Source organism: Anopheles stephensi, chromosome X, assembly GCF_013141755.1.
Source record: "Anopheles stephensi strain Indian chromosome X, UCI_ANSTEP_V1.0, whole genome shotgun sequence".
Lineage (NCBI taxonomy): Eukaryota > Metazoa > Arthropoda > Insecta > Diptera > Culicidae > Anopheles > Anopheles stephensi.
The window spans coordinates 13,511,269-13,536,094 of NC_050201.1; the positions used below are offsets into that span (position 1 = coordinate 13,511,269).

Below are 24,826 nucleotides of genomic sequence, written 5' to 3' on the forward strand. Positions count from 1 at the left end.
CAGAGAGAAACTGCAGTACGAAAAAGAGTAAAACGACTAGTCGGCACTAGTGATGGGTGCTCGGAATCGAAATTACCTGCGTATTCGGAATCGGTTCCGATTTCGATTCCGACATCTGAAAATCGAAATTCGTAATGTGGGTATAATACTCTCCATAACCTTGCCTACGTTTTTAATCTGTTTGCCTAATCTTTAAGATAGGAGTAGAATAATTATTCCTCATATTACTAGTTGAGTGAAGAAGTATTTGATGACAGAAGTATTTTGCGATCGCGTCTAGCGAAGAAGATCCTGTCAAAAAGCGAGCGTTTTTCACACAGTGTTATTTCGTAAAAGGAAGAGTGAAGGGGTGGATGTTACAGTGGATAATTGAAAATATTGGTTGGAATCGAGCCAGATTTAAACCCTAACTGCTCTCTTACTTATTAGGCGCGTCGTGGTTTTTGCCTACTGCACAAGGTTTAAATTCTGCTCGCAGAATAGCGCCGTTCACCTCATGTTGGATCTACCATATCTCCTGTAACCTCCTGTATGTGAATGGTTTAAGGGTCGTCCGGTGTCATTCACACAACATGACCAGCTCTCCGGAGCCTGGAGAGTCTGATTCGCTGCTCGATGGTAAGATCACCGTCCAGTTCGTAGAGCTTGTCATTGAAGAAATCTTTCCGCACATACGGGACCAATGATGATTCTTAGCCCTTCCGAACACGACTAAGACGGTTTCGTCAGTTATGAACAGAGTCCATGCCTCTGCGAGTCACAAGTTTATGCGAGTACTGAGATTATAAAGGTGCTTTACAGTTCCAACTACGTCCGTTGCTACAGTGATTTAGAATGGAACAGTTCCTCAAGCTCTGAACAGTTAGACTGAACAGCAACCCTGTTAAAAAACCTAAGCACCGGAACCTGATTCGCGTAAACAATTCCGAACCGACCTACTAAATTGCGAAAAATTCTTAGCTGGTCGAAATCGATTTCAACTATCCGGTAATATTCAGTCATAGGCAATAGAATCTGGATCGGATTATAGGATACCAATCCGGATATGAATCGGAAGAAATGTGGGCTTGAATAGGCGTAACTGCATACATCATAATGTATTAAAATCTAGCAAAATCTTGGAGAACTCGAATCGGTGGAATTTACTCTTCTTCTTCTTCCTTGGCACTACAACCTTGAAAAATCTCGATCTGCCATTTCTGGCATTCTGTGACTTGATTTTATCCGTAGCAAAGTAGTCAGCCCTGCGTACGGGGAGGCGGTCTGGATGGGATTTGAACCCCTGTCCCGCCGTGTGAAGACAGGTGCCACTGTTGTCTTGGCCGGTCCGGTGGCTTCAGAAATTATACTCTGCTTACAAAAAAATCTAATGATTTGGATAAGTGGTAAATGTATAAGATTTTTGTTTTTTTTATTCCTAAGGGACGGCCTGGCCTTATTACTTCATATATTAGAATTTAATAAATAGAGATCTAATCATGCTCTGATCAGCCACAACCTCTAACCACCCTCATCCCTTCCCCCTTCGCAAAGGAATTTCTATTCGGTTTTCTCGTTCCAACAAAGATTCGGATCAGGTTCGGGTGATCGTTCTCAAGCAGGTAAAACTTGCCCATCACTACCGTTTGCACCTAACTGCCGTCTCATTTACTGCTCAGGTTCGGCAACCGTGAGCAGGAGCCCTTTACAAAAAGCGAGAGCGATAGAGAGTCACACATTCGCTCTCTCTCTCTCCAGGCGCGCGGAAATGAACAAAAACGGGCAAGTCAAACTTTTTGAATTTCCCATCATAATCAAAACGCGCTCTACCCCGAAAGGTGTAACGGCAGCAGCACCGAGGGGTTGTTTCGCAAAAGAATCGGAAACACATCGGTTCCCGGGCCGGGAGTTCGTACCAGGGCAGGCCTTCTCAGTTTGTGTGAAAAGGGTTTGGGTAAGACATCATCGTGGCGAGGTGTCATCCTGCACGCGACTTTGGCTCACTACCAGCAGCACTACCACCGCACTGACAGTTTGACTTTCATTCTATTCTGGGACACGGTAAGGGTCGTGTCACGGATCGTTGTCGCGCGCGCGTTCTCTCTCTCTCGGGACCCAGTGTATCCAACCGTTTCTAGTGCGCTGGTGTTTACTGTACGTTTATTTATTTGGGTTTCTGCCTTTTTTGTTCTAGTTGGTAGCATTTTTATTTTATATAGCGCCTACTCGTCTTTAACGTACTTTTTATCGTGTGCTTGGTTCGCTTCGCTAGTGTAGTGTGCTTCCGTAAGCATCCTTGTGCCCGACGACAACAAGCAAACAGAATTTTGCGTGTTGTGTTACTTTTTTCCACCTTTATTTTGAAATCAGTGTGTGTGTGCGTGTGTTCTGAAAAAGAAAAACAAAAAATGACAGTTCACTAAGAGCTAGTGTCAGTGTAGAGCCAGATGTACTAATGCTTCGTGTGGTAACCTGCCAAGCTGCTCCCCACAATCAAACCTTTACCAAGAATTTGGCCCCGGGAAGGTCTGTTTCTCGGTCAGCACAATTTCCGAACCTTGTTAACCTCGTTGGCAGGTACAACCCCCGTGGTATAACAAAAAAAAAAACAACCTCCAGAGGAAGCAGATGTTTCTTTGCGGGCCGAATTTTCCGGTGCGCCGTCATCCGACCGTGCCAGTACGCGTCCCGACCGATGCGTCAGGATCGGAAAAGTCTCGATCGTTTCCCTTCCCTTCCCCCCTGGGTGATGGGGCCCGCTTTTCCAACACCCCATCATCCGGGTGGTTTTTCTTCGGTTCGCGTTGCCACAGAAGCCCGTTGCGAATGTGTGTTGCGTTACGATGGCGCTGCTATTTATAGAAAAAAAGATTATTGAACACAAAGTACCCGTGCAGCACCGTCCGCGTGTGTGAAATATGATTCATTTCGCTACCCTACCCTGCTGTTGCGCGCTTTTCCATCCTGCAGGTGTGGCTGGGGGAAAAGTCGGAAAAAGCGCACTCCAACTGCATACAGTGCAGCGTCAATTGGGTGATTGTTGTTGTAGCGTAGTAGTAACGTTGGTGTGTGCGAGAGGCAGTTGTGGTTGAGTGAGTCATGAAGGTTGATGGAGGCGCCCCGCACACACACGCACGCACACCCTTTTTCATTCACACCTCGCACCGTATCGGTGCCAGTGTGTGGGAGCACGAGCAGTGATGCTAGAAACGCCCGCACGCACGCACGCAACCAACACACCGTTGCACGGTGTCAGACAGATACCAAACACACACACACACGATCCCAACGATCTCTGGAGGTGACGAAATGGGCGCCGAAATAGCGCGCGCGCGCGCATACACACTCCGTCGTCTTCCGTGGGTGGGTCCGGGATGGGTTTGTTTGGTTCGACGGCACCAGCACTAGAAACTAGCGAGCGGGCCGCTAGTTGCTCCGCCGTATTAGAGGTTATGTAATTTTAATCAACAAAAAAAAAGGATACCCGCGGGATCACGCACGGCAGTTGACATTGAGCAGCAGCAACAGCAGCAGGGCTGTGTGAGTGCATCCGGCGTGGAGGAGGAAGCCAGGGCAAGAAATGAGAGACTCGTCCGGTAATACTAGCCTGTGTAAACAAGCCCACCACTAGACCGTGCGGCCCGTTGCTCGTGTATCGCTCGATGGTCGCAATCGCATCTTCTCTGACTGTCTCTCTCACATCTATATATGCACGGGCTATGGTAGCCTACGGCAATCCCTCGAGCTCGCACAGAGACGGCAAAAGCACGATAGTCGCACAAGTGAACGAGACGCGCGCGCACACACATCCAACAAACCGAATCAACCACCACCTCCACCAACATCTTCCCCCTCTCTTTCTCCCTGTCTCTCTCTCTCACACACCAATCACGGATAGGCACGAGATCACGGAGCAAGGCAAGCCACAGCAAACAACACCAGGCGAAGCCAACGAGAGATAGAGAGCCGTCGTGCGAAGCGTGCACTGCTGCGGGGTGAACCCAGCGACACAGTGGCGAAAACCCCTTGCCCAAACCCGACTGTCAGTGTCAGTCGATCCCGCGCGGGCACAACACAGCATCCGAACGTTGGCCGGGCCCGAGGAAGCATGCGAAATCAGGTTACAGTGCGTGACGGCGGTGGAGGGCGTGCGCACGTGCCGCGCCGTACCGGGATGCTGCTGGCGGTGCAACTGTTCGTCACCGGGCTGGTGCTGCTGACCGTCGATCGTACCGCAACCGCATTCAACCTGGAAACAATCAACTACATCCTGCAGGAAGGCGAACCGAACTCGATGTTCGGCTTCAGCGTGGTGCTCCACCGGGAACAGAACAAGAGCTGGTAAGTTTCTTATTCGGTGGGTGCCTTACCACCCAACAACGCCTCAACAACAATATGACTCAACGTCGTATTTTGCAAACGGGAAGCGCCGCCACAGTCACTTCTACGTGTGGCGGTGTGATTCAATCACGACGATCAGGACGTGGGTGTTGAGCGATTGTGAGGATCGTGTAAGGATTCCTCGAAGATGTGTGTGTGTGTGCGTAATGCTCTGCTCGCTCTAGTGGGCGAAGGCGTGTGTCACCCAGATGCTATTTTGCAACGAACGATTTTTGAGCGGGAGGTGATGTGTGATAGTGACGGAAAACCCTGAAGTGTGGAGGTGGCTGTGCAATTTTAAGAACTCTTAAACAGTGTCCTATCAAAAAATGGTGACGTAGAGGAAGCGGATCTCTTCTTCGAGAGGTTTGAGAACAGCTTCGGTGATGTTGGGGGGCCATCTAAATGGCTAACTAGACTTCTTAATACCACCGCGTAGTTGGGGATACTCAAGAGATCGGAGAGTTTCTATAAGGCCTATATCAACAACTGGAAGATCTGTTCTCCTTATGGAGGGAGGATTCCGCTCTGGATGAGACTTGAACCCACTTTCGCCGGTGTTAGCAAACTAGCATCGATACCACTGAACTAACTAGCTATTCAGATCATCACCCGATTGGCCGACTGTTTTAGTGCAAACCATACGTCTAGCGGAAAGCAGTTCACAGCAAGCAGACATTTTCAACAACTCGAAACCCTTTCGGCTAGAAGAGAAGTTGACTGAAGCATTTTTTTCTCCCCTTACGAGCTCAAGAAGTATCAGCTGGTGTTGATTTTTAGCCTGAAGAACCTCTGAACAGTTTTTAAAAATTGTCGCCTTGACTAGTTTGTTGCGTTACCCGAGCACACGCAGTACTCGCACATTGCCTGTTTTATTAAGCAGATGCAGTTCATACCGCCATGTTAACTGTTTCTGTGTGTATTCCACCATTCGAAACACACACACACACGCACGCTACTTTGCTCTGGACATTCGCTCGCTGAAACAAAACGGTCCGTTGTGGTGCGCATTTCCTTTCAGCCGCTATCCACCCGAAGAAACGCACCACAGCCAATCAATGTCCTGATAAGCCATCGGTGGGACCATGTTGTGCATTGCGCGCGTTCCATCGCCATCCATTCGTACGCTTGATTAGCCCCGCGGGCTACGATACATACAGTGCGATGGAAATGCTCCGCAACGAAAAGGATTGGGACCCCTTCAACCCTGGTACCACCCTCCCCCCCCCACCCGTCTTTGGAGGGTGATTAAGACGCGCAAAAAACCTTGAGTGGCACTTTATTGATTAAAGCGCTCGGGAACGACTCGGGAGGGCGAACTCCGGACCAATTCCGATAATTCAGCGGCTTGTTCGGTTGCCCCGTTTCTTGTGCTGTGCCCTGATCGCTGTTGCTGCCAGCGTACCAGCACACAGTGCGGACGTCACCAATTGGCAAACCCGCACGTACACATGGCGCATACCGTTCGGATACAGTGTACAAACATCAAGGTTGGCTGGATGGTACCGAGGGCCGGTTGTGCAAGGAAATTTGAACGATCGTACTATTTGTTTTGCGCTTCGTGATTTCATCTTGACGCGTACTGTACGGCACTAAACCTTTGCGGTCACGCGGTGACGTTTACTTTTCTTCGTCACCTTCCAGAACGAGCTGCTGTGTGTGTGGGTGGCGGTCAGCGTGTGTGTGTGTGTGATGATGTTAATGATGATACCGGGTGCAATTATTTAATTGACAATCAGGCTGCCAACGAGGGAAGGGGCAGCGCTAATATCTGAGGGCGTCATCACGTCACTGTGTGGGTGATGTTGTGCTTGGGTGGGGTTCGACCAACCTCACTAACAGGTTTCCGATCTGAGAGCTCATATTTATCAATGAAAGCCACGATGAACCGTGGCGTATCTTCCGATAACCTTACCCCGGACAAGAGCGTCCCAGCGTCATCAGATAGTTTATTGTTGGACTCGGTTCAAGTTTCCGCATTGCTCGCCGCAGCATTTGTCTACCCGTAGCGGCCGCGTATGCGACGTCGACGGCCAGATCGACCAAACCCGTCAATTATTCAACGCTCAACTTCAAACGAGGAAGCGGTTACGGGTATATCGTTACAAATGGTGCCTACCATTAGGCGATATTGTACAGGCACTCGCCACTATTTCGGGACATCCTCCTGACGGCACTGGCGGATAGGGCTCTCGAGTGCTGCATGAATCATTTCTCGGCTGGTGGGAAACGATTACATTGTTAACGCTTCCTTCTGCCGCTTAAACCCCATCTTCGGGTTACCATCTTAACCCCCTCGCCCGAGTGAAGGGATAACACCCGAACACGTCCACCGAAAAAAAAAAGTTTGACGAATCTATCATCCGGTACAGTCTGAGGCGCATATTAATGATTTTCCATCGCTAATCCATTTTTGGGCTCTCTCGCCTTCCCTACTTCACACCATCGGAAGTCGGACGACTCTCGACGACTTTGCTGCAGGATGATTCAAGGGGAAGGAAATTCCTTGCATTAGTGGAAACATCAAACAACAACAACTGAAGGGGAACAGAAAGAAGAAAAACTTACCCAGCGTGAAAAGCAACAACGAACTGACAACACACACGTGTGAACAGCGGCATCCCAATTTAAGCGTGACGTACTCGAGCAGATCTGTTCTTGTGGCTGTGTGTGTGTAGGGAAATGAGGCGGTCGAGAAGGAGGAGGAGGAGGAGGAAAAAAGGGGGAAGTAGTAATAGTTGCAATAAAACATCCGTAACCGTACGATGGATAGTGCCTTGCCTGTCCTTGGGAAATCTATGGCAAAATGTGTGGCTCGGCGCACCATTGGTACCGGTCGGTATGCACGTCGGCGCATTACATTGTCTTCGAGAGCCCGTTCTGCCCGAAATATCGACCATGTGCGTAACATATGTTGGTGCCATGTCGGTCTAGAGACCGGGAAGTGTGCGGGCGGTCCTGGTGTGACGCGAGCGCCTGCGCTTCAAGGCCTACTCTGCGCAGCTGAGCTGCTCATGCCTGCGTGGTCGTTTTCGGTCGGATCATGATGATGGGGGAGGGGGGAGAACGTATTTCCCTTTCCATCCGCCTATCCAGCGTTTGGCTAAGGTCTCTATTCCGGTGCTCTAGCGTAGGACGAGCGGTTGTAGCGCCCGTTGGTGTTTTTTTGTCGTTGTTGGTAACGCAACAGAATTGAGGAAACATCTGTTACTTGTTTCCGCTGCAGTCCGTGCATCGTCAACTGCATCGACCCATACGCGGGCCCATATTGGTGGGGCAGCACACATGTTTCGGAAATTAGTGCCATCCCGATAGTTGGCGCACTGCTTGAAGGGATAAAACCGATCGGGAAGCCGGAAAAAAAAAGTTGTGTTAGGTTCTAACTTGCTGACTGCTGGAAGCATCTTTCCCGTGCTGTCTGTCACCACGCATCGCATCTCTTTTGCGACGACGATTGTGTTGTTCCCTAGGGGTGAAGGGGGAGGGGAGGGGTGGTGGGTAGGTTGGGTCTCGCACAAATGGCTGTTGTAGGTTTTGTTTTACTGTTGCACAGAATGCAAGATGGCGGACAAGATCCATCCGCACCACGAATTCCGAAAATTCAAATGCAATGTTTTGCGATGCGTCCACCAACCATATATGGGGTGTGGTAGAGTTGCAAGGAATTTGTCTCAACAAGTATAGTGGGCATATCGCCGATAAGGCATCGCGCAAATACCGACTTTACCGACGTTACACCAGGCCCAGCCGATCGGTCACGATCGAGCGGTGACGGCGGCGTGCGGTGAGTGCGAGCGCCGTCCGAGCTAGATGGGTAAATGTTAATTGCAGGCCCGAGTCCCCCGTATGCCCAATCTGGTGCTGCTGGTGCAGTTGTTGCCCTGCACCGGCCAGCAATGCCACACGCTGTCTGCACTTTTGGACTTTTATGGCTATTGCTTTATGTCTTCTTCTTGTCGTGTGCGAAGTGCTCGCGGTCCGTGCATCGAACGTACGCCTCCAAGTGACCCCCGCCCCATTCCCTCCCAAGTACTCTCCAAGAGCAGTTCGCTCACGGGATCACGGGGGCATCCGCAAGGGGGAGGTGGGTTTCGGGACTCTTTATTGCTGTTATTGTCGTCTTTCAATGCCGCATTAAGAAAAAAACCAGAAGCTCAAGACGATCAGCAAACTGCAAGAAGCAAAGGTATGGTCTGGCGGGGAAGGGTTAAAAACGGCGTACAAATATGGCAAAATGGTAGACCCGAGAATGTCCAAACATGGGGCCTATGGTAGCAGTAGCGGACCCTTCGGTACCCTTAGAAGATGTGACACCGGACTGCGTGGATATGTTCAGCGCACTTTTCGCGCGGGGATCAATGGAGCCCTACCGCACCTAGTGTGTGTGTGTGTGTGGTTGCGGGATGTTTGTTTTGCTTTCGTTTGATTCTCTGATTCTTTGATATACCAACAAAAAAAAAAAAAAACAAAACAAAAAGCCGTTTGAGGTACGAATGGTGCCCTGGTGCTTTCGGTGAGTTGAAATTGTCCGGGGTACGCATGCGTAGCTACCCAATGCCCCAACCTGTCTTCCTCGGCAAAATAAATATCTTTCTCCCCACACACACACACACACACGCGCGCGCATACACAAAAAAATAGTCATCCCTCCCTGATTGGCATTCCGGTTTCGCTGTGGCGTTTCCATTTATGACGTTTCCGTGTGTATTTGCCGCATGATTAATGGGCGGACGGATGACGCGTGAACCGAAGACGAAGACGAACCGACGGTGTGATCTGGCCCGGATCGAATCAGACCGCCGTCGTCTGTTTGCGTATTCTGCTACCGTGCTAGAGAACGCGAACTATTCCGCATGGCGGTAACGGGGTTCGCCCGGACGGTCACTGCGCTTACCTGCGGTCGACGCCACTAGTCGACCATAATGTCAGCAGCGTTATGTTTGCGTTTCCTGTTGCCCTTTCGGTTTTCCAATAAAATGAAACCGTACCCCCCGGACGCAGCGGGGCAGGATACGAAGCGGGGAGTGGGAATGTATAATTGCCTCACACACTTTCGCGGCGCGCTTACATAACGCTGTGTCCTTCAAAACTTTAACGTCCACTGGGCGGTACGAGTTGCCGAGCATGGGACAATTCTTCTAATCCTGACCGACACAAGATAAGGCAGTGTACAGAAATTGGTAGAACGCATCACCTCTCCACTCTGGTGACGGATGTCACTAGATTAGAATTGTCTAGTGGGATGACCTCATCACCGTGCTGGAAGAAAGAGGTACAAACGAAGCGAAGGTGAAAGATGCGGGAACGGGTTCCTGGCCGGGCGTGCGTGCGAGTATCAGCAAGCCGAATTCCTGTTGCAACATGATCTTGTACCCACGAGTTTTGCTACCAAGGTCATCCAGCGCTGAGGTGTAGTAGGCCGTTGCGCCATCGGGCCCCGTCACCTCTCGCCATCAGACGAGCTGATGGCTATGCAGTTTTACTTTATTCCTTCCCTTCGCTTTAAACCCTCGAAGCCTCGACAACTTTCGTAGTTATGATGAGGTTAAGCGCACGACATTGGATATTGAGAGCACGCTCCATTAGGCTCGGCTATGCCACGGCGTGCCCTCCCTCCTTTCAACGGTCATTTCAAACTGCCTCCCGAAGCGATGCTTAAAATTGTTTATTGTTTTTCTTCCTCTCCCACACGACCAGGGTAATTGTGGGCGCACCGACCGCCAACACAACGCAGAACAACGTCATCGAAGGTGGTGCCGTGTATCGCTGCGACATTTACGACGATCACCGGTGCTTTCTGGTGCCATTCGACACGCAAGGTAAGTCGCCCGGGTCGTGCGAACGATTGCAAAACTACGCCCGGAGGGTTGTTTTAAAAACAAACAAAAAAACAGTATTGGCACAAAACTTACACGGGATGCAAAACAAAGGAAAAGTAACCGTGCAGCATTAACTCCCATAAAACCTGAACCCACTCCTGCGTATGTGGTGCAACGCGAGCGGTATATGCAGGTGGTTTGCTGGTTTTGGTGAAGCGAGAAAGAACAAAAAATATATAAGTGCTCCCCGGCCCTGTCCGAAACCTCGACACACTATACTGGTCTCGATGTTTGTGTCTTCCCTACAGAAAGTGCAGCAATCATTGAACTGCAAGCAAAGCATAACGTTACCTCTAACATTACCCACGTCAAGTTTGATTTGTATGGCAAGTAATTGCATCGGTTGTAGTCCTGTTACCACTGGCACCGTTGTGCTGCTTTTAGACCGCTAGCTAGAGACAGTTCCCGACTAACGTGGATTCGGAGATATGCGGATATCAGAAAAAAAAAACAGTACTTGGAGCACCTTATGAGGAGTTCTTGGTTTTAGTTTAAAAAATTCCCCGTTAAAAGTAGCGTTATCTGTAGACATGAACAAATCAGCTATTCAACATAAGTTATGAACATCATACCAAGAGATGTCCTAAGTTCTATGGCTAAGAAACTTCAATTTTGAGCTCTCACTAAAATGTGGAAATCAGAATTCAATCTCCTCTAGTACGAAGTATGCCATGCAGTGCTCGAGTTACGCAGATATCTCTGCGGTCCGCGGCGCTATCCACGCAAGTCGGGAAATGACTGTGTCCTACCGTAGACATGCCTAGACGCTTGAACCGATCAGATGTTTAAGATATGGTTTGCCGCAGACCGAAACCTCATCATCTCCTACGCTCTGCGGCACGCTGTTGTTTGCTTTAGTTTTGTAGAGCGCGCGGCTTAGTTTTACATCCCTACAACCATACGTAACATCTGCGGCTGCTGTGTAAGCAGCGATCCTGCTTCTAGTGAGTGGCGCGTTTCGTAAAGCTGAGATGCGATATTGAGTTCGCTTTAGAATAGTGCGGTTTCTGCTCCGCAATAGTACTTGTTTCTGGCTAGTAGCTGCTTCTAGTTAGGTTGCAGCCGTGCACGAGCCTCACAGGTGTAAGCACAACCTTCCCTCTCGCTCTCGCTCTCTCTCTCGCACATACAGTTTTGGTAGGTTGAAGCCGAAGGTTTGACGTGTTTGTCTTCCCTTTTTCTCTTCTCTGTGTCCATTTTTTTCTCTGTCTCTCCCACTCGTTTTTTTTTATTCGTACCGGCAGGCCTGGAGAAGTGTTTTTTAACGTTCAAAGGTGGGTGACACCACACATTACGTGCCAATTCGTATGCACACCAGGCACATACGCACACGTAGAGCTAGGTAGGGGCACTCCCATATACTATCGGTCCCCCATGTAGTCACCTTTTCACCGGTCTAGCTAGATTAGTGCCTTTCCTTATTATATCCCGATCCCTCCACTCGATTTTGGGGCAATCCTAAGCGTTCCGTTTCTTCTCTGGACAGCTATGGTCCGGTTTAGGACAGCTCGCGGTCCGAAACGCTGGCTGGGGAAAAGATATCCGCGTACTAGTTTTGCTAAACACTGTTGCTTTCTTCTGTACACCTCCGCAGGAAACAACTTTAACGACCAAAACGAACAGATTGATACGAAATCGAACCAGTGGTTCGGTGCAACGGTAGCCAGTGCCGGAATTGATGGTCCGCTGGTGGTAAGTATTAGTTGGGTTTCTGTTGGGCGAAACTGGGACAATCGCTAGACGTATTCTCCCAGACTCCAATTTAGGTTGCTTAGGAACACCTGCAAGTGTCCAATAGCCTTTACCAGATATTGAGATCTTCAGAGCCTTTTTTAACTATCAGAACGCAAGAAGTCGTTCTGGAGCATTTCTGCACATCTACCTTAATTGACCACTAATTCAATGCCTCTCTCGGTAGGCTTGCGCTCCACGCTATGTGTTCCATCAGCTGCAGCCGAGAAAGGTGGAGCGTGTCGAACCAGTCGGCACCTGCTATCTGGCCAAGAAGAATATGCAAGAATTTCACGACCTCTCACCTTGCCGAACAGGTACGTTGAGCAGGGTGGTAGAGTAGCGTTCTGCAAACATGTTTCATGCACTACACGTGTTTCTTTCTAACTCTCAACATTTAGCCTACTGGGGTTACCATCGACAAGGATCCTGTCAGGCAGGTTTCAGTGCCGCCCTCACGAAGGTAAGTTGGCGTCATCAAAGTACCGAAGACTATAACCCTGTGTGGATTGCGTGTGCTTTCTTCTTCACAGGACGGTTCGCGTGTGTTTATCGGTGCACCGGGCAGCTACTACTGGCAGGGTAAGTATCATCCGGGCCCATGGCGTGGTCATCGTACACGTCTCTTTCTTATTCCAGCGGGTGACTGTGTGCAGAGCTGTTGAGACTCGGGTCTCCTCTGGCTTTTTGGGGAATTAAAATTCGGGGCAACTGTTTGATTCGGTGTTCGGCGCTGTGACGCACAGGCACCGGCTATCGGAAGTCATATTTAGTGAGGTTCCCGAACCCAACAGTGAGCTCATTTGGTTTGAACCTTCCATAACGCACGTTGAACGTATGGAAAACTCATCTTCGCAACACATGCGCCAGCATTCCCATTTCCACATGCGCGGGATGGCATTTATTTATTTTCCCCATGCCTAAATAAACTTCGTCATCATCACTCATGTCCTTCACGTGTGGGACGATGCATAGTCGCTAGCTAATGTGAATATCTCTTGCCCATTCTTGAATAGTACGCTGTGTATCACGCTGCTGCTGCTGCCAGCCAGTAGTTGTGTTTTATGGTTTTTTTGCGAGCTGCCTCCCAATAGAGTGTAGAGCGTTTTTTTTTTGGTTTTTCCTGAAAAGATTTTTTCTCCAGTTTTGTTGCCTATTGACACCTTCAGTTTGTTGACGTACGAGTTTGATCCTTCGTCGGAGGTTGTTTTTGTTCTCTTCTTCCCGCTCCAACCAGTAGTACTAGATGCCGCTTCTAGAACTCTCTCTCTCTCCCTCCATAACTTTAGATGTTCCTGTATGTGTGCATGTTTTTTTTTATTTTCTGAAGTGAATTTGGCGTGCGTTGTTGCACCTGTTTTTTGTGTGAGTGTGTGTGATATTTTAGTGAGTAGTGAGATTTAGAGTAGACCCATAGTTTGGGAGGGTAATACACACATTCGGCGCGCAAGTTGCCGATGTATGGCGGGAGCGATCACGAGAAACTAGGAAAGGAGGTAGAATCTTCAACTTCAGCGTTGGAGGTGTTGAAACCTCCGAGAATTCTGGACGATGGTAACATCAAGTCGATGGCAAAGTGATAATAGTTGGGTTGAATGTTGGAAGTGTGTAATGTCTGATTTTGTCACTGTATGGCGCCCGCACGTTCCGTTCCGTAGCATCGTGTTCCGCATCGTGTCATCGTGTACTTCGCACCAGATACCGCTCAGAATCTTGCCATATAGTTCGTAGTGCTGATAACGTCGACCGGGACGTCTACCGGGGTACGGGTTAGCTAGACATTGAGGAGGGCCCCGAACTGAACCTTAGACAACGGCAATACGATGTTCCGAGCATAATAACTAAATACTGATGTGATTTATATTTCCTCTTTTTTTACCCCGAATCGCCGCTCTCCCACCAACCAACACACAAACGCAAACCATACACCAAATGCTACCCTTGCCCCGCCCCAACCCCTTCTGTGCGACCCCATGGCGTTACCAACCAAATACCAACCACCACCACCACCACCACGAAAAACGAAACCACCATTTTCCTGTTGTTTTTTTTTTAATTTCTAATCTGTTCCTTGTGATGAGTGCACGCAAATTTTTGAATGATTTCAGGACAAATGTATTCCATTAACACCGACGTTGTGTTTCCCTATAAACCCCCGCGGTATGGTCATTTTGGCGAAGGAGGTAACCTTGAACAGACCTTACGAATCTATCCTTTATAAGCAGTATAAACATTTACCAACTATTCTACCATCTACTAAAACCTTTCCTGTGTATATCCAAACCGTTGTTCATTGCGTCTAACGTTGTCTGCTTGACAGCTTCCGTCCATCACCGGTATCATTGCCGGTGCGTGACGTTATGGAAGCTGGTCCACTAGCTAACATGCGCTCCATGTCGAAGTCCCTCTAACATCACTCCACGTGTCTACCATCCACTATCCTAGTGCTTGAGTCCGATCGATTGTTCTCTGTGTAAGGTGCGGAACGACCACACAAACGCACCAGACATCACTGAGCATGTGGAACGCTTCAATCTGGTGGCGGAAAGATTCGATTGGGCTAGCTATCGGAACTTACATTAGCGTGTAAGATGCTCGGGGGGGATGAACCCATTAAAGAACTTATCAACCATTCCATACCGTAACGACTCCGCTTAAGTACCTTCATTCCAATTAACACCTTCAATCTTGCGTTATTATCGTATAAAAAGGAGATAATCTTGAAGAGGTTTAGGTCTGATCTGCAGATGTATTATAGAGTTGTCTACAACGATTAGCTCAGCTCGAAAAGCTGTTCTGCGTCAACGTTTATACGACAAGATGATCAGTGTACGTAGCAATCGAATGTGACTTCTTCCTCTACTACTGTTCTCAGCATTCGGACGAGATAAGTTCTCGGAACAAAATAGGCAAAACCTTAAAGCAATATTGCAAAACGTTTAATGTAGTGTCTAGCAGCTCGTTTTCTTATGTTACTTTGTGTTATTAGGTGTCTAGTTTTTGTGAGTTGTGTACTATGTCCTCTTCAACAAAAAAAACTATTACTAAAACCAATTTTTGTAGATAGAACTGTGTCTGAGATTAACGATGTACGAGGAAGAAAGAGATAGAAAGAGAGAGAGAGAGAACACAAACCAAACAAAAAATCCCACGATGCTTGAAATTCTTGATTACACGCTTTTCAGGCTGTAAAATTCGGGCACGGGCGAAGCCACGCGTCTTATCGGTTTACATTATTTTTAATGACAGTTTATGAAATGAAAAATTGCTTTTGCTCTTAGCCTTGTGACGTGTGTTCTCTCTCTCTCTCTATCTCTCCCTCTTTCTCTTTTTTTTAGTGTTGTGATGCTAGATATGCGTGTCTGTGAGTGTGCCACAGAGTAGTTCGCGCTTGATTTTCTAATGTCACCATGTCCAATTTGCTGTGAATTCCTAGACCTAATCGGGTTTCGCCCCTAGCTTTTGGATGTTTTGTAGTGATGTAGTGTAGTCGAATCGATTTTACTGCTTTAGTGATCTCGTACGAGTTCTGTACATGTAACTCTATCCTCTCTTTGACTGCTCCGACTAATGTTCATCCCTTCAACAACCATCCATTAGTTCGCTCCATCTTACCACATTTCGCCTCCTCCTCTCTAGTCTCTTCTACTCTTCCGGACAATACCTAAAATGTGTGTCCATTTCTTTCCTCTGTCAGGCGATCGCCTTCTCATGTAATATAGCCGGGTATTTGTCTCATCCCATGTGTGTCATCATGATTTATTCATCGAGCAAAAATAGACAAAACTATCATGAATATCTCATACGTAAAGCGCAAACCAGGAACAACTGCGCTGTGCTGTAATATATAGTGAGAGCGCCACCATAAGCGCCACGCTTTCGGGTGTGGCTCATCCTTCCTTCATCCCCATTACGGGGTTAGCGTTAGTGAGCAACCGTTGTTACGATCATCATCTTCTGGCTGTGTGAATAGTACCTGCTGCCGGTAGCTCTCAATCACGTCGCGAGGCTTTCTGATGCTTTCTACTCGCCATTTTTTTTATAAATAATCAACACGCGTCCACGTGCGGCCACGCTCTCCCGAACACGAGCCGTGTGCAACAGGACAGGACGACTTCACTAACCCCCTCTCTCATCTCTTATGTCTTCAACTAGGCTAGGCAAACGCTTGCCTGGATAACTTTCTTGCAGCCTCTGAAGCTACCAAACTGCACGAGCCTGACTAATACCGTTTCCGTTCTGTACCGTGTGCATATTCGCAGGCCAGATATATTCGTTCAGTCTGAACGATCCGAAGGATAAGGTGTACAAGACGCTCGAGGACACGAAGAAGGAGGATGACAGCTACCTGGGATATTCCTCCACGACGGGCGATTTTAATGGGGATGGTACGCAGGGTGTGGCGGTAGGCAAACCGCGCGGTGCTCAGCTACTGGGCAAGGTGTTGATCTACTCCTGGAACATGACGAACCAGCAGAACATAACGGGTGAGCAGATCGGAGCGTACTTCGGCTACTCGCTGGCCTCCGTCGATGTGGACGGTGATCGGCTGGACGATCTGATTATCGGTGCGCCTATGTACACGGAACCGAACAACGAGGGCAAATATGAAACGGGCCGGGTATACATCATGTACCAAGGATCGGTACCGTCCGGTCGCTTCCGTGAGCTAGACACACGGGACGGCGTGAACAGTAAGGCACGGTTCGGATTGGCCGTCTGCTCGCTGGGTGATCTGAATCTGGATGGGTACGGTGACTTTGCGGTCGGTGCACCGTATGACGGACCGAACGGACGTGGTGCCGTCTACATCTTCTACGGCTCTCGCACCGGCCCGCTAGCTAAGGCGTCGCAGGTGATTCAGGCGGAAGATTTGTCCGTTGGAACGCGTCTATCAACCTTCGGGTTCGCTGTATCCGGTGGGATCGATCTGGACGGCAATCAATACCCGGACATGGTGGTCGGTGCGTACGAATCGGACAAAACGTTCGTCTTCAAGGCACGCCCGGTGGCGGCGATGGAGGCAAGCACACTGTTCGGCACGGAACGGAAACTGATCGCGCTGGACGAACGCAACTGTACGGTGGTGCAGACGCAGAAGCTTGTCGCCTGTACGGTGCTGCATTCCTGCCTCAAGTACAAAGGCATCAACGTACCGTCGATGCTGGACATCGAGATCTCGTGGACGCTGGACGCACGGAAACCGCGCAATCCGCGCATGTTCTTTCTCGACCAGGACAGCAACAGCAACCGGACACTGTCGATGCGGTTGACGCGCGACAAGCTCGAGTGCCGCAGCGATACGGTGTACGTGGCGGACAACATTCGCGACAAGATCACACCGCTCGAGGTGGAGATGGCGTACCGGTTGCGCCAGAACACGCAGAACCGTCAGCGCAGACCGCGTGCCAACGTGGAGCCGGTGCTCGACCATAACCGTGGTACGGTACAGCGCGACACAATCAACATTCAGAAGAACTGTGGACCGGATAATGTGTGCGTGCCGGATCTGCGCATGGAGGTGAAGTCGGTCGATGACTATCTGCTCGGCTCGAACAATCTCCTCTCGGTGGAGGTGTTGATCACCAACCGGGGTGAGGATGCGTTTGAGGCTGGGTTCTACATGGCCGTACCGAACGGGCTCGATTTTCGGCGCGTCGATAGGCTCGGGGAGGTGAAGGATGTGCCCGTGCTCTGTACTGCACCGTCCGCTGCGACCAAGAAAACGCTCAAGTGTGACATCGGTAATCCACTGTCGAGCGGTAAGGTGGTCCATTTCAACGTCATTCTAGCTCCATCGTTCTCCGCCGGTATGGGATCGAGCTACGACTTTTATCTGGAGACTAACTCGACGAACGCCGAGGTTGAGGGCAGTCAGCACGATAATGTAGTGCGCAAGAGCATCGGTATCCTGGTGCAGACGGACCTGTCGATGTCGGGTGTTTCGCTGCCGGAAGAGTTCCTGTACAATTACAGCGAGTATCGTACGCTCGAGGAGGCACGTACGGAGCGGGATATTGGACCGCAGGTGGTGCACATCTACGAGATCCGCAACGAGGGTCCGTCAACGATCGATGAGGCCGAGTTTTTCGTGCTGTGGCCATACGAAACGCTCGACGGTGTGCCGCTCATGTATCTACTGAATCAGCCCGAAACGCACGGTAACATCGAGTGTCTGCCGACGGAGTATGCGAATCCGCTGAATCTGGCCATTGACAGTGCGCTTGCCAGGAAGAGTTTTCTCGATAAGGTTGGCGTGTCCGGTACGAGTTTCTCCTCCACGATGGGCCGTACGACCAAGTTTAGCGGTGTTTCCTCCAGTGCTCTTGGTAGTGATGGTGCGGCTACTGCTGGCAGCGGTGGTGGTGGTGCGTCATCGATTTCCTTCCATTCTACTACTGGATCAAGCTCGGGTCGTAGTGGTAGTAGCAGCAGCGGTGGTGGCAGTAGCATCAGCAGCAGTAGCACCAGCAGCGGTGGTAGTATGAGTGGCAGCAGCAGTAGTACCAGCAGCAGCAGCTATAGTAGTAGTAGTAGCAGCAGCAGCAGCAGTATGGGAAGTAGCAGTGGCGGTGTGAATGAGTCAAGATATTCCTCCTCGGCTAGAGGATCATCGTCTGCCGGTGCGGAAGGATCGAACTATCGTCTTGTCTCGGGAGGTGGTTCGGAACGGCGCTATCAAACGGAGGGTAGTGATGTGATTGCTACCGGTCGCGTACACGGCGAATATGGACAGGCTCAGGGCGATGCGTACTCCCGGCAAGGGTACGGACAGCAAGGCTCGCAACAAGGCGAAGCCTACCGGCGTCAGCAACAGCAGTACGAAGGAAGGACACGCGTTACGGATGCAGGTTATGGAGCTGCTGCTGGTGGTGCCGCTTCCGGTTTTGATGTTGCATCGAGCAGTAGTAGCAGCATCAGTGGTGGTCGCAACGGTACCTCATCGTCGGTGGTGTACTACACATCGAAGAATCGCACCACCTACCGCGACGAGGACGGTCGTGTCCATGTGTCCGAGAGCAGTGAGTACCACCGGAGTAACTCCGGTCTTGGTGGCGGTCAGGGTAATCTAGCGTTTGAAGCTGGTGCCACATCAGATGCTGCCTCGGGTTCGTCCACACGTCGCCGTATGATGAGCCAGCAGGACGGTGATGTAACCCCATCGCGTACGGGTCTCATTACGGAGTTCATGAACTTGGGCGATTACACCGGTTCCGGTGTTGGATCGACGGCCAGTCACGATCTGAACCGGTTGGAGAACAAGTTCCGCACGGAGTATTCGCAGCAACAGGTTGGCGGTGGAGCATCATCCTACCATGCCGGATCATCGTCGTCAACGTCTTCCACGTCCGGGCGCCATACACATTACACCAGCCGGGAGCATCAGCATCAGCAGGTAGAATCGGCCACGTACGCTAGCAATGCGTACAACGGCATAGCGGACGATCTGGACCACGAGGAGGACGACTACGATTCGTACGATCGCAGCGAGGAGGACAGTTACGTCGATCCGGTGCATTCCGGTGCGTCAGGAAACCGTCGCACGTACCCGCCCGGCTATGGGCTACCGCATCTGAAGCAGCATCTTAACCAGGGACACGAGAACGTAGAGCAAAAGTTCCGCTACTATCAACGGTTCGATCGCCAGCGGCGTCAGGCACCAGGGAAGGATGAGTCGGACCGGGCACTCGAGGAAGCACTCCGCTGTCACGCCACACGCTGCGCCATCATTCACTGTAAGGCGGGCCCGATCGGTAACAAGGATGTGGCGTTCATCGCGCTGCGTACGCGTGCCGTCGCCCACACCTTCCATCAGCTGTCCGGGTCCGAGTCACTCTACTTCTCCACGATGAATGTCGCCCGGGTACTGAAGCTACCGTACATCGGTGAACCGAAGGACAAACCGATCAAGACGCACGAGATCAAGGTGCTGGCTTCACCGGAACGGCTTGTCAAACCGGACGTGGTACCGCTGTGGATTGTCGTGCTAGCTGCCTGTGCCGGTGCACTCATACTGCTCCTACTCATCTATCTACTGTCGAAGGTAGGTCACACAAAGTCTAGGCCCAAGATGGCAGGACATCCTCTAAACTGCTTTTGTCTCTTTTACACTCCACAGTGTGGGTTCTTCGAGCGTAAACGTCCAACGGACTCGTCCGAACGGCAGCCATTAAACCGAAACGGTAACTATCATGGCGACGAACATCTGTGAGCTCCCTTCCCACACTTCCCACCCCCCTCCATTTCTCCTCGTTCACCTCCCCCCAACTGTGTTTCCGGAATGGAGGAAAATATTTGTAGCGGCACTAAATCCATCACTGACACTGTATTTTGACTTTCTCTGTCCCTATTGTACGTTGCAGAGTAAGTGCAAAACTGCTCCAGTGACTGTGTGTGTCGGACACAGCACTGAACGGGGAAGTATACACACGTCACTAGTGACAGCTGTCATAACCGAGCACCCAATCTGCATGGTAAACGGTGTTAGTGTCGCGCCAGAAGCGACGAAGAAGAGGAGCGCTACACGAGTGCGCGCGTAAGCGTAGTTGTGAGAACAGTTGTAAAGCAATGTTTTCTGTTATTGACAGCACTTAATCAACTAGTCAAAACGTTTTGTTGGTGTGCAAAAAAAAAAAAGTGTCGCATGCAGTTATCGCACCAACAACATTATCTCATTAACATCATCTTTTGTATTATGATTTTTTTGTTTTTGTTTTTGGTTTCTCGTTTTATACCACTCGCCATAAGCGGCCATTTAGGGTTTGTCGGACGACTGAAGTCAGTTTTTGTTGTACATGTTTTGACGTTTCGAGCCTAAAATGCTTCTAGCTCTCTAGAATGTTGGTTATGTTTTTGAATCATGTCACTCATGATCTAGAAATTTAAGGATCTTTTTTGTAAAGAAAATACAAACAAAAACAAATGTTAAATGTCACTCCGATATACATTTGGAAAGTTGCAAACATACAAAGGAGTGTTGCATTCAGTTAGGGGAATTTTTCAATTGCTGAAGCCTGAGGTTTGTCATAGACCCCTATGACTTAGAAAAAAACGCTACAATGGGGGCTAGTTTTGGCTTGTCAGTTTGTATGGATCGCTAGGAGTATTTTAGCCTTTAAACGTCTAAAACACAAATAACTGGCCTTGGTCAGCCATATAGACCCCCGATTGATGGTTTTGTGTTCAATTCATGTTTTTTTGCGTTTATAAATCAAAACACTAAAGCAAAATGGTTTGCAAATAGCTACATTTAACCACCGGTGTTAGAATACACCCTGTACCGGGTGACGCTATTAGACAGTGGTAGGTAGTACGTAGTCGACGCCGCCTGACGAGTGGACAGTTGTGCGAAACCATATGTATCTCGCGTTATACTCACCATACTAACACATTAACATCTCACCATTCGCGTGCGTTTGTATGTGTGTTTTTAGCGAAGACTGACAGATTCCGATCGACAAGGTGACAAGATGGCTGCGAGCCGTTGTTGCAGAACCGTTCGAACAAACGATAGGTGAACAAAGCAAAGAAGGATGCAAACGAGAAAAAAAGAAGAAGGATTAATTAAACAAAAAAAACGTGCCTTATGTGAACTACGTGCAGCTTGTATGCAGGTACCGCATCTCATCTCAATTAAAGGACACGCCGTGCCGACACGTGTCGATAACAGATATAGAGTTAGAGAGTTGTATTAAAAAGTAAAAAAATGACGGAAAGGATACACAGCATATTTACAATTTATGACTTTTTTTTATTTGTTTCCCTAGCTAAATAATTGTTGAGACACATCATTATCAACAAGAACGTTATAATACTGATAATAATAACTTAACCTGCGGAATGATGCTGCCTTATCCCGTGTTTTTTTTTTTTTGTAGTAGGAATATGTAACACGTTATGAAATAACATTTAGTAAGTTATTAATATCGCAGCTAAACGTAGGGGAGGGGTTTGTTCGCTGCGTAGTCAATTTTATTTTGTTTTTTTTTGGTGCCCCGCCAAACACGCTGGGCATGAGGGTCGCCCTCCCCCAACAAACTCCTCCTCAGCCCTCCCCCCCCCTCCCCCTTAAAAACCCGTGCCCTTCGTCTGTGCCTTCTCTACAAATCATGGAACAAAAACATTTACAAAACATACAAACGAATGGATAATATTTTATAGTAGAGCGTATAATAACGGCCAAAATCGTTCTCAGATTAATTGTATAATGTTTTGTTATGTATAAAAAAAAATAAAACAGTGGACAAAAAATAAATTAATGATAATGTGACTTAAGAAGAATTGATTGGCGCGTTTTTTTCGTTCGTACAACATTTGCAATCCGGCCGGACAGAAACGTTATCGAAGGTTTTTGCTGGCAAACGTGGCTGGCTGTGTTGAAAAATTCAAATTCAAAACTTTCATAATCGGTGTTTCCTTAATTTTTACAAGAGAGGGCGCCACTAGCGCTTACGCATTTGCACCAACAGCCAACAGCAAACCATGTGGTGCACGTGCGTCATAGCAAGAGGCAAACACAGCAACGGACTCTTTCCAGGGCGGGTAAACGGCATCCTGCGAAACAGGCCAGAAAGAGATAAATGGCTTTGTTTGAGCTTTGGGCCCAAATAATTGCGCATGTCCAGCAGTTCGGTGCCTTCGGTAAATTAGAAGCTGTACGATTACATCGGATTTAACTGTACGCAGAAAATGTGGAAGCAATGTAAAGGTTTGCATTACATCGGTACGATTTACGGTGTGAACGGTAGCCGCTCGAACGAGCGTCTCATTCTTCATGCGGCTCAATGTATGGAAGAAATTAAATGGATGAGATAGGCCGTGATATCTATTTTCTTTGCTTAGGTTGTTTTTCGATGATCAAAGCTTTGCAAATATAGAAGGAGATTGTAACCAAAGTATAATCGGGTAGCTTGATGTGTTGCTGTTGTGCTGTTGTGTGTGTGTGTAAATCAGCAAATTTTCGTCCATGCAGTTATTTTCTAGGTTTTCTCACGTTGACAGATCAAATAAAACACAGGAATAAGATAATAACACAGCTTTCAGTATTTCAAACTTATTTGCAAATAATTGGACCATTTAAAGCTTCTAATATAATATAGAGAATAATCTAGAGCTTCTATTTAGGAAAAACAAAGGAACATTTATTTCCCCATTTCGTGATGCTTTAAAAGTAAAATCTAATTTCGTATCATTTCAAATCGGACTAGTGGTGGGAAAAGTGACGATATGCAACGGACCAGTACCTGTTGCGTTTGAAAATGTAGCGATATCGAGTACATATTTGATCTGAATGTCGATATATTCCTATAATCCCATATGTTTCCTCTCACAGTTTTGCTCATTTCCACCTAGTATTGAAGATGACTATTAATTCTTTACAGCTACATCTATAAGCTAAAAATAAACTGTTTAATTCTTGACCCGAGAAAATATGCTTTTGTGCCGTTTTTTTTCGAGTTAGTTCACATGCTTCAATACATTTTTCACCAGGTGTTAGTATTTAAAAAAATTAGATATATAATATAAATAAAAAGAGATGAGACTTTCACATTGTAAAATATTTGTGTATTGAAGAATCTTACAAAAACTGAACAATCGCCCAGACTTTCGATCGATGCGAGCACTCAATCCCTCAACTCACATTCCCTTGAAATTTTAAGCCACTTCAAGATTCGAGTATTTAATAGTTATGCAAAAATGGTCTTATGTAGCGAGTTCGATTCACCAGCTCCAGCGGTACTTTCCCATCACTAGCACAGAGAATAGATAGCGACTGTTGGCGCATCCCAGCCTGTAGGCTTCTCAGAAAGTTGTTTAGGCTTTTCAGTAAGCTTTTGAAAGCTTGAACTAGGGCTCTGTTTGTTGTTGTTAGTTGGGTATCCGTAAGCCGAACTGGAAAGACGAAGGCCATGGGAGATTTCAAAGCTCAAAATTTCATATTCTGGTGAGTGTTTGTGTGATTTTTTCTCGTGGAAATTGCGGTATGAGGCCTGGCGGATAAAGAAAAAATCAAAAATTCTTGAAATTAAAAGTAAAGTTTTGCGACAGGTTCAGGTCATATGCAAGTCTATCATTGGACAGGTTCAGATCTATTGCGAGTTTTGTGATTTTTTATATTTCACAATTTAAACGACATTCACGAAAACAAGAAACAATCTAATTTCATTACATTGTTCATTGAGTAGATACTGGCAGCTCTTCTTGATGCAAGAAAAACAACTTTTAGACGAGAGATTGAACATTTGAGAGCTTCTAGACGAGCTAAAATCGTAGCTAAAAAACTGAATTTTCGAAACATGACAACCGATCTTTCCAATCGAGTTTTACTCGTACTATGAAATTCGGTCAGGGGAAATTTGAAACTCGGCTGTAGAACTTAGCAATCAGCTGTGAATTTTCGGCAGAGTTTTTGGTTCAACCCGCCCAAGCTCTAAAATAGCAAAATCTAATTGGATCGTTTGTTACATCACCATACCGTATCAATAACATTCGGTTGCGTTTTACACGAAAACAAGTAGGAAATGTGGTTTTACTTACCAGCTTCTTAATCCAGAATTAAACACAACGTTCCACAGCGGAGTTGCAAATCATTCGCTAATTGAATGCCACATTCCATTGTATGATTGCAACTTTCCACAACTGGATAGCTTCAACAAAAAGCTCGAAAGTCTCTGCCTACCATTTCTGGCTTTTTGTGACTTGATTTTAATCGTAGATGGTTCGCCTCAGCCACCAGAGAGCCACTATTCCACTATCCAGCTAAAACATTCCACCGAGTGATTCAAACCGTTCCATTATATGTTTGCAACTTTCCACAACGGGATTCTCATATTCCATTATCCAGTTAAAATATTCCA

General features: G+C 48.1%; 1 protein-coding gene and 1 long non-coding RNA gene across 10 annotated transcripts; one reads left to right on the forward strand and one right to left on the reverse strand.

The window, feature by feature from the left end:
* The first annotated feature begins 1,785 nt into the window (after positions 1-1,785).
* Positions 1,786-22,250, forward strand: LOC118509041 (integrin alpha-PS2). Of its 9 annotated transcripts, XM_036049126.1 has the most exons (11): positions 1,786-1,933; positions 3,878-4,320; positions 10,057-10,178; positions 11,833-11,930; positions 12,157-12,286; positions 12,371-12,432; positions 12,503-12,551; positions 14,078-14,152; positions 16,232-20,013; positions 20,089-20,152; positions 20,333-22,250. In XM_036049126.1, exons 2-11 carry the CDS (start codon positions 4,088-4,090, stop codon positions 20,335-20,337), a joined length of 4,620 nt encoding a protein of 1,539 aa, XP_035905019.1. In that variant the 5' UTR covers positions 1,786-1,933; positions 3,878-4,087; the 3' UTR covers positions 20,338-22,250. The 9 variants fall into 9 exon arrangements, with proteins under 9 accessions (XP_035905019.1, XP_035905010.1, XP_035905028.1 ...); XM_036049117.1 differs by having other exon boundaries at positions 20,089-22,250; XM_036049146.1 differs by having other exon boundaries at positions 1,792-2,040; positions 20,089-22,250.
* On the reverse strand, positions 2,128-3,870 carry LOC118509077. Its single transcript, XR_004905842.1, has 2 exons — positions 2,920-3,870; positions 2,128-2,831 (listed from the first exon to the last, which is right to left on the reverse strand). It is a non-coding gene; the product is annotated as an uncharacterized LOC118509077 (long non-coding RNA).
* Positions 22,251-24,826: the final 2,576 nt, after the last annotated feature.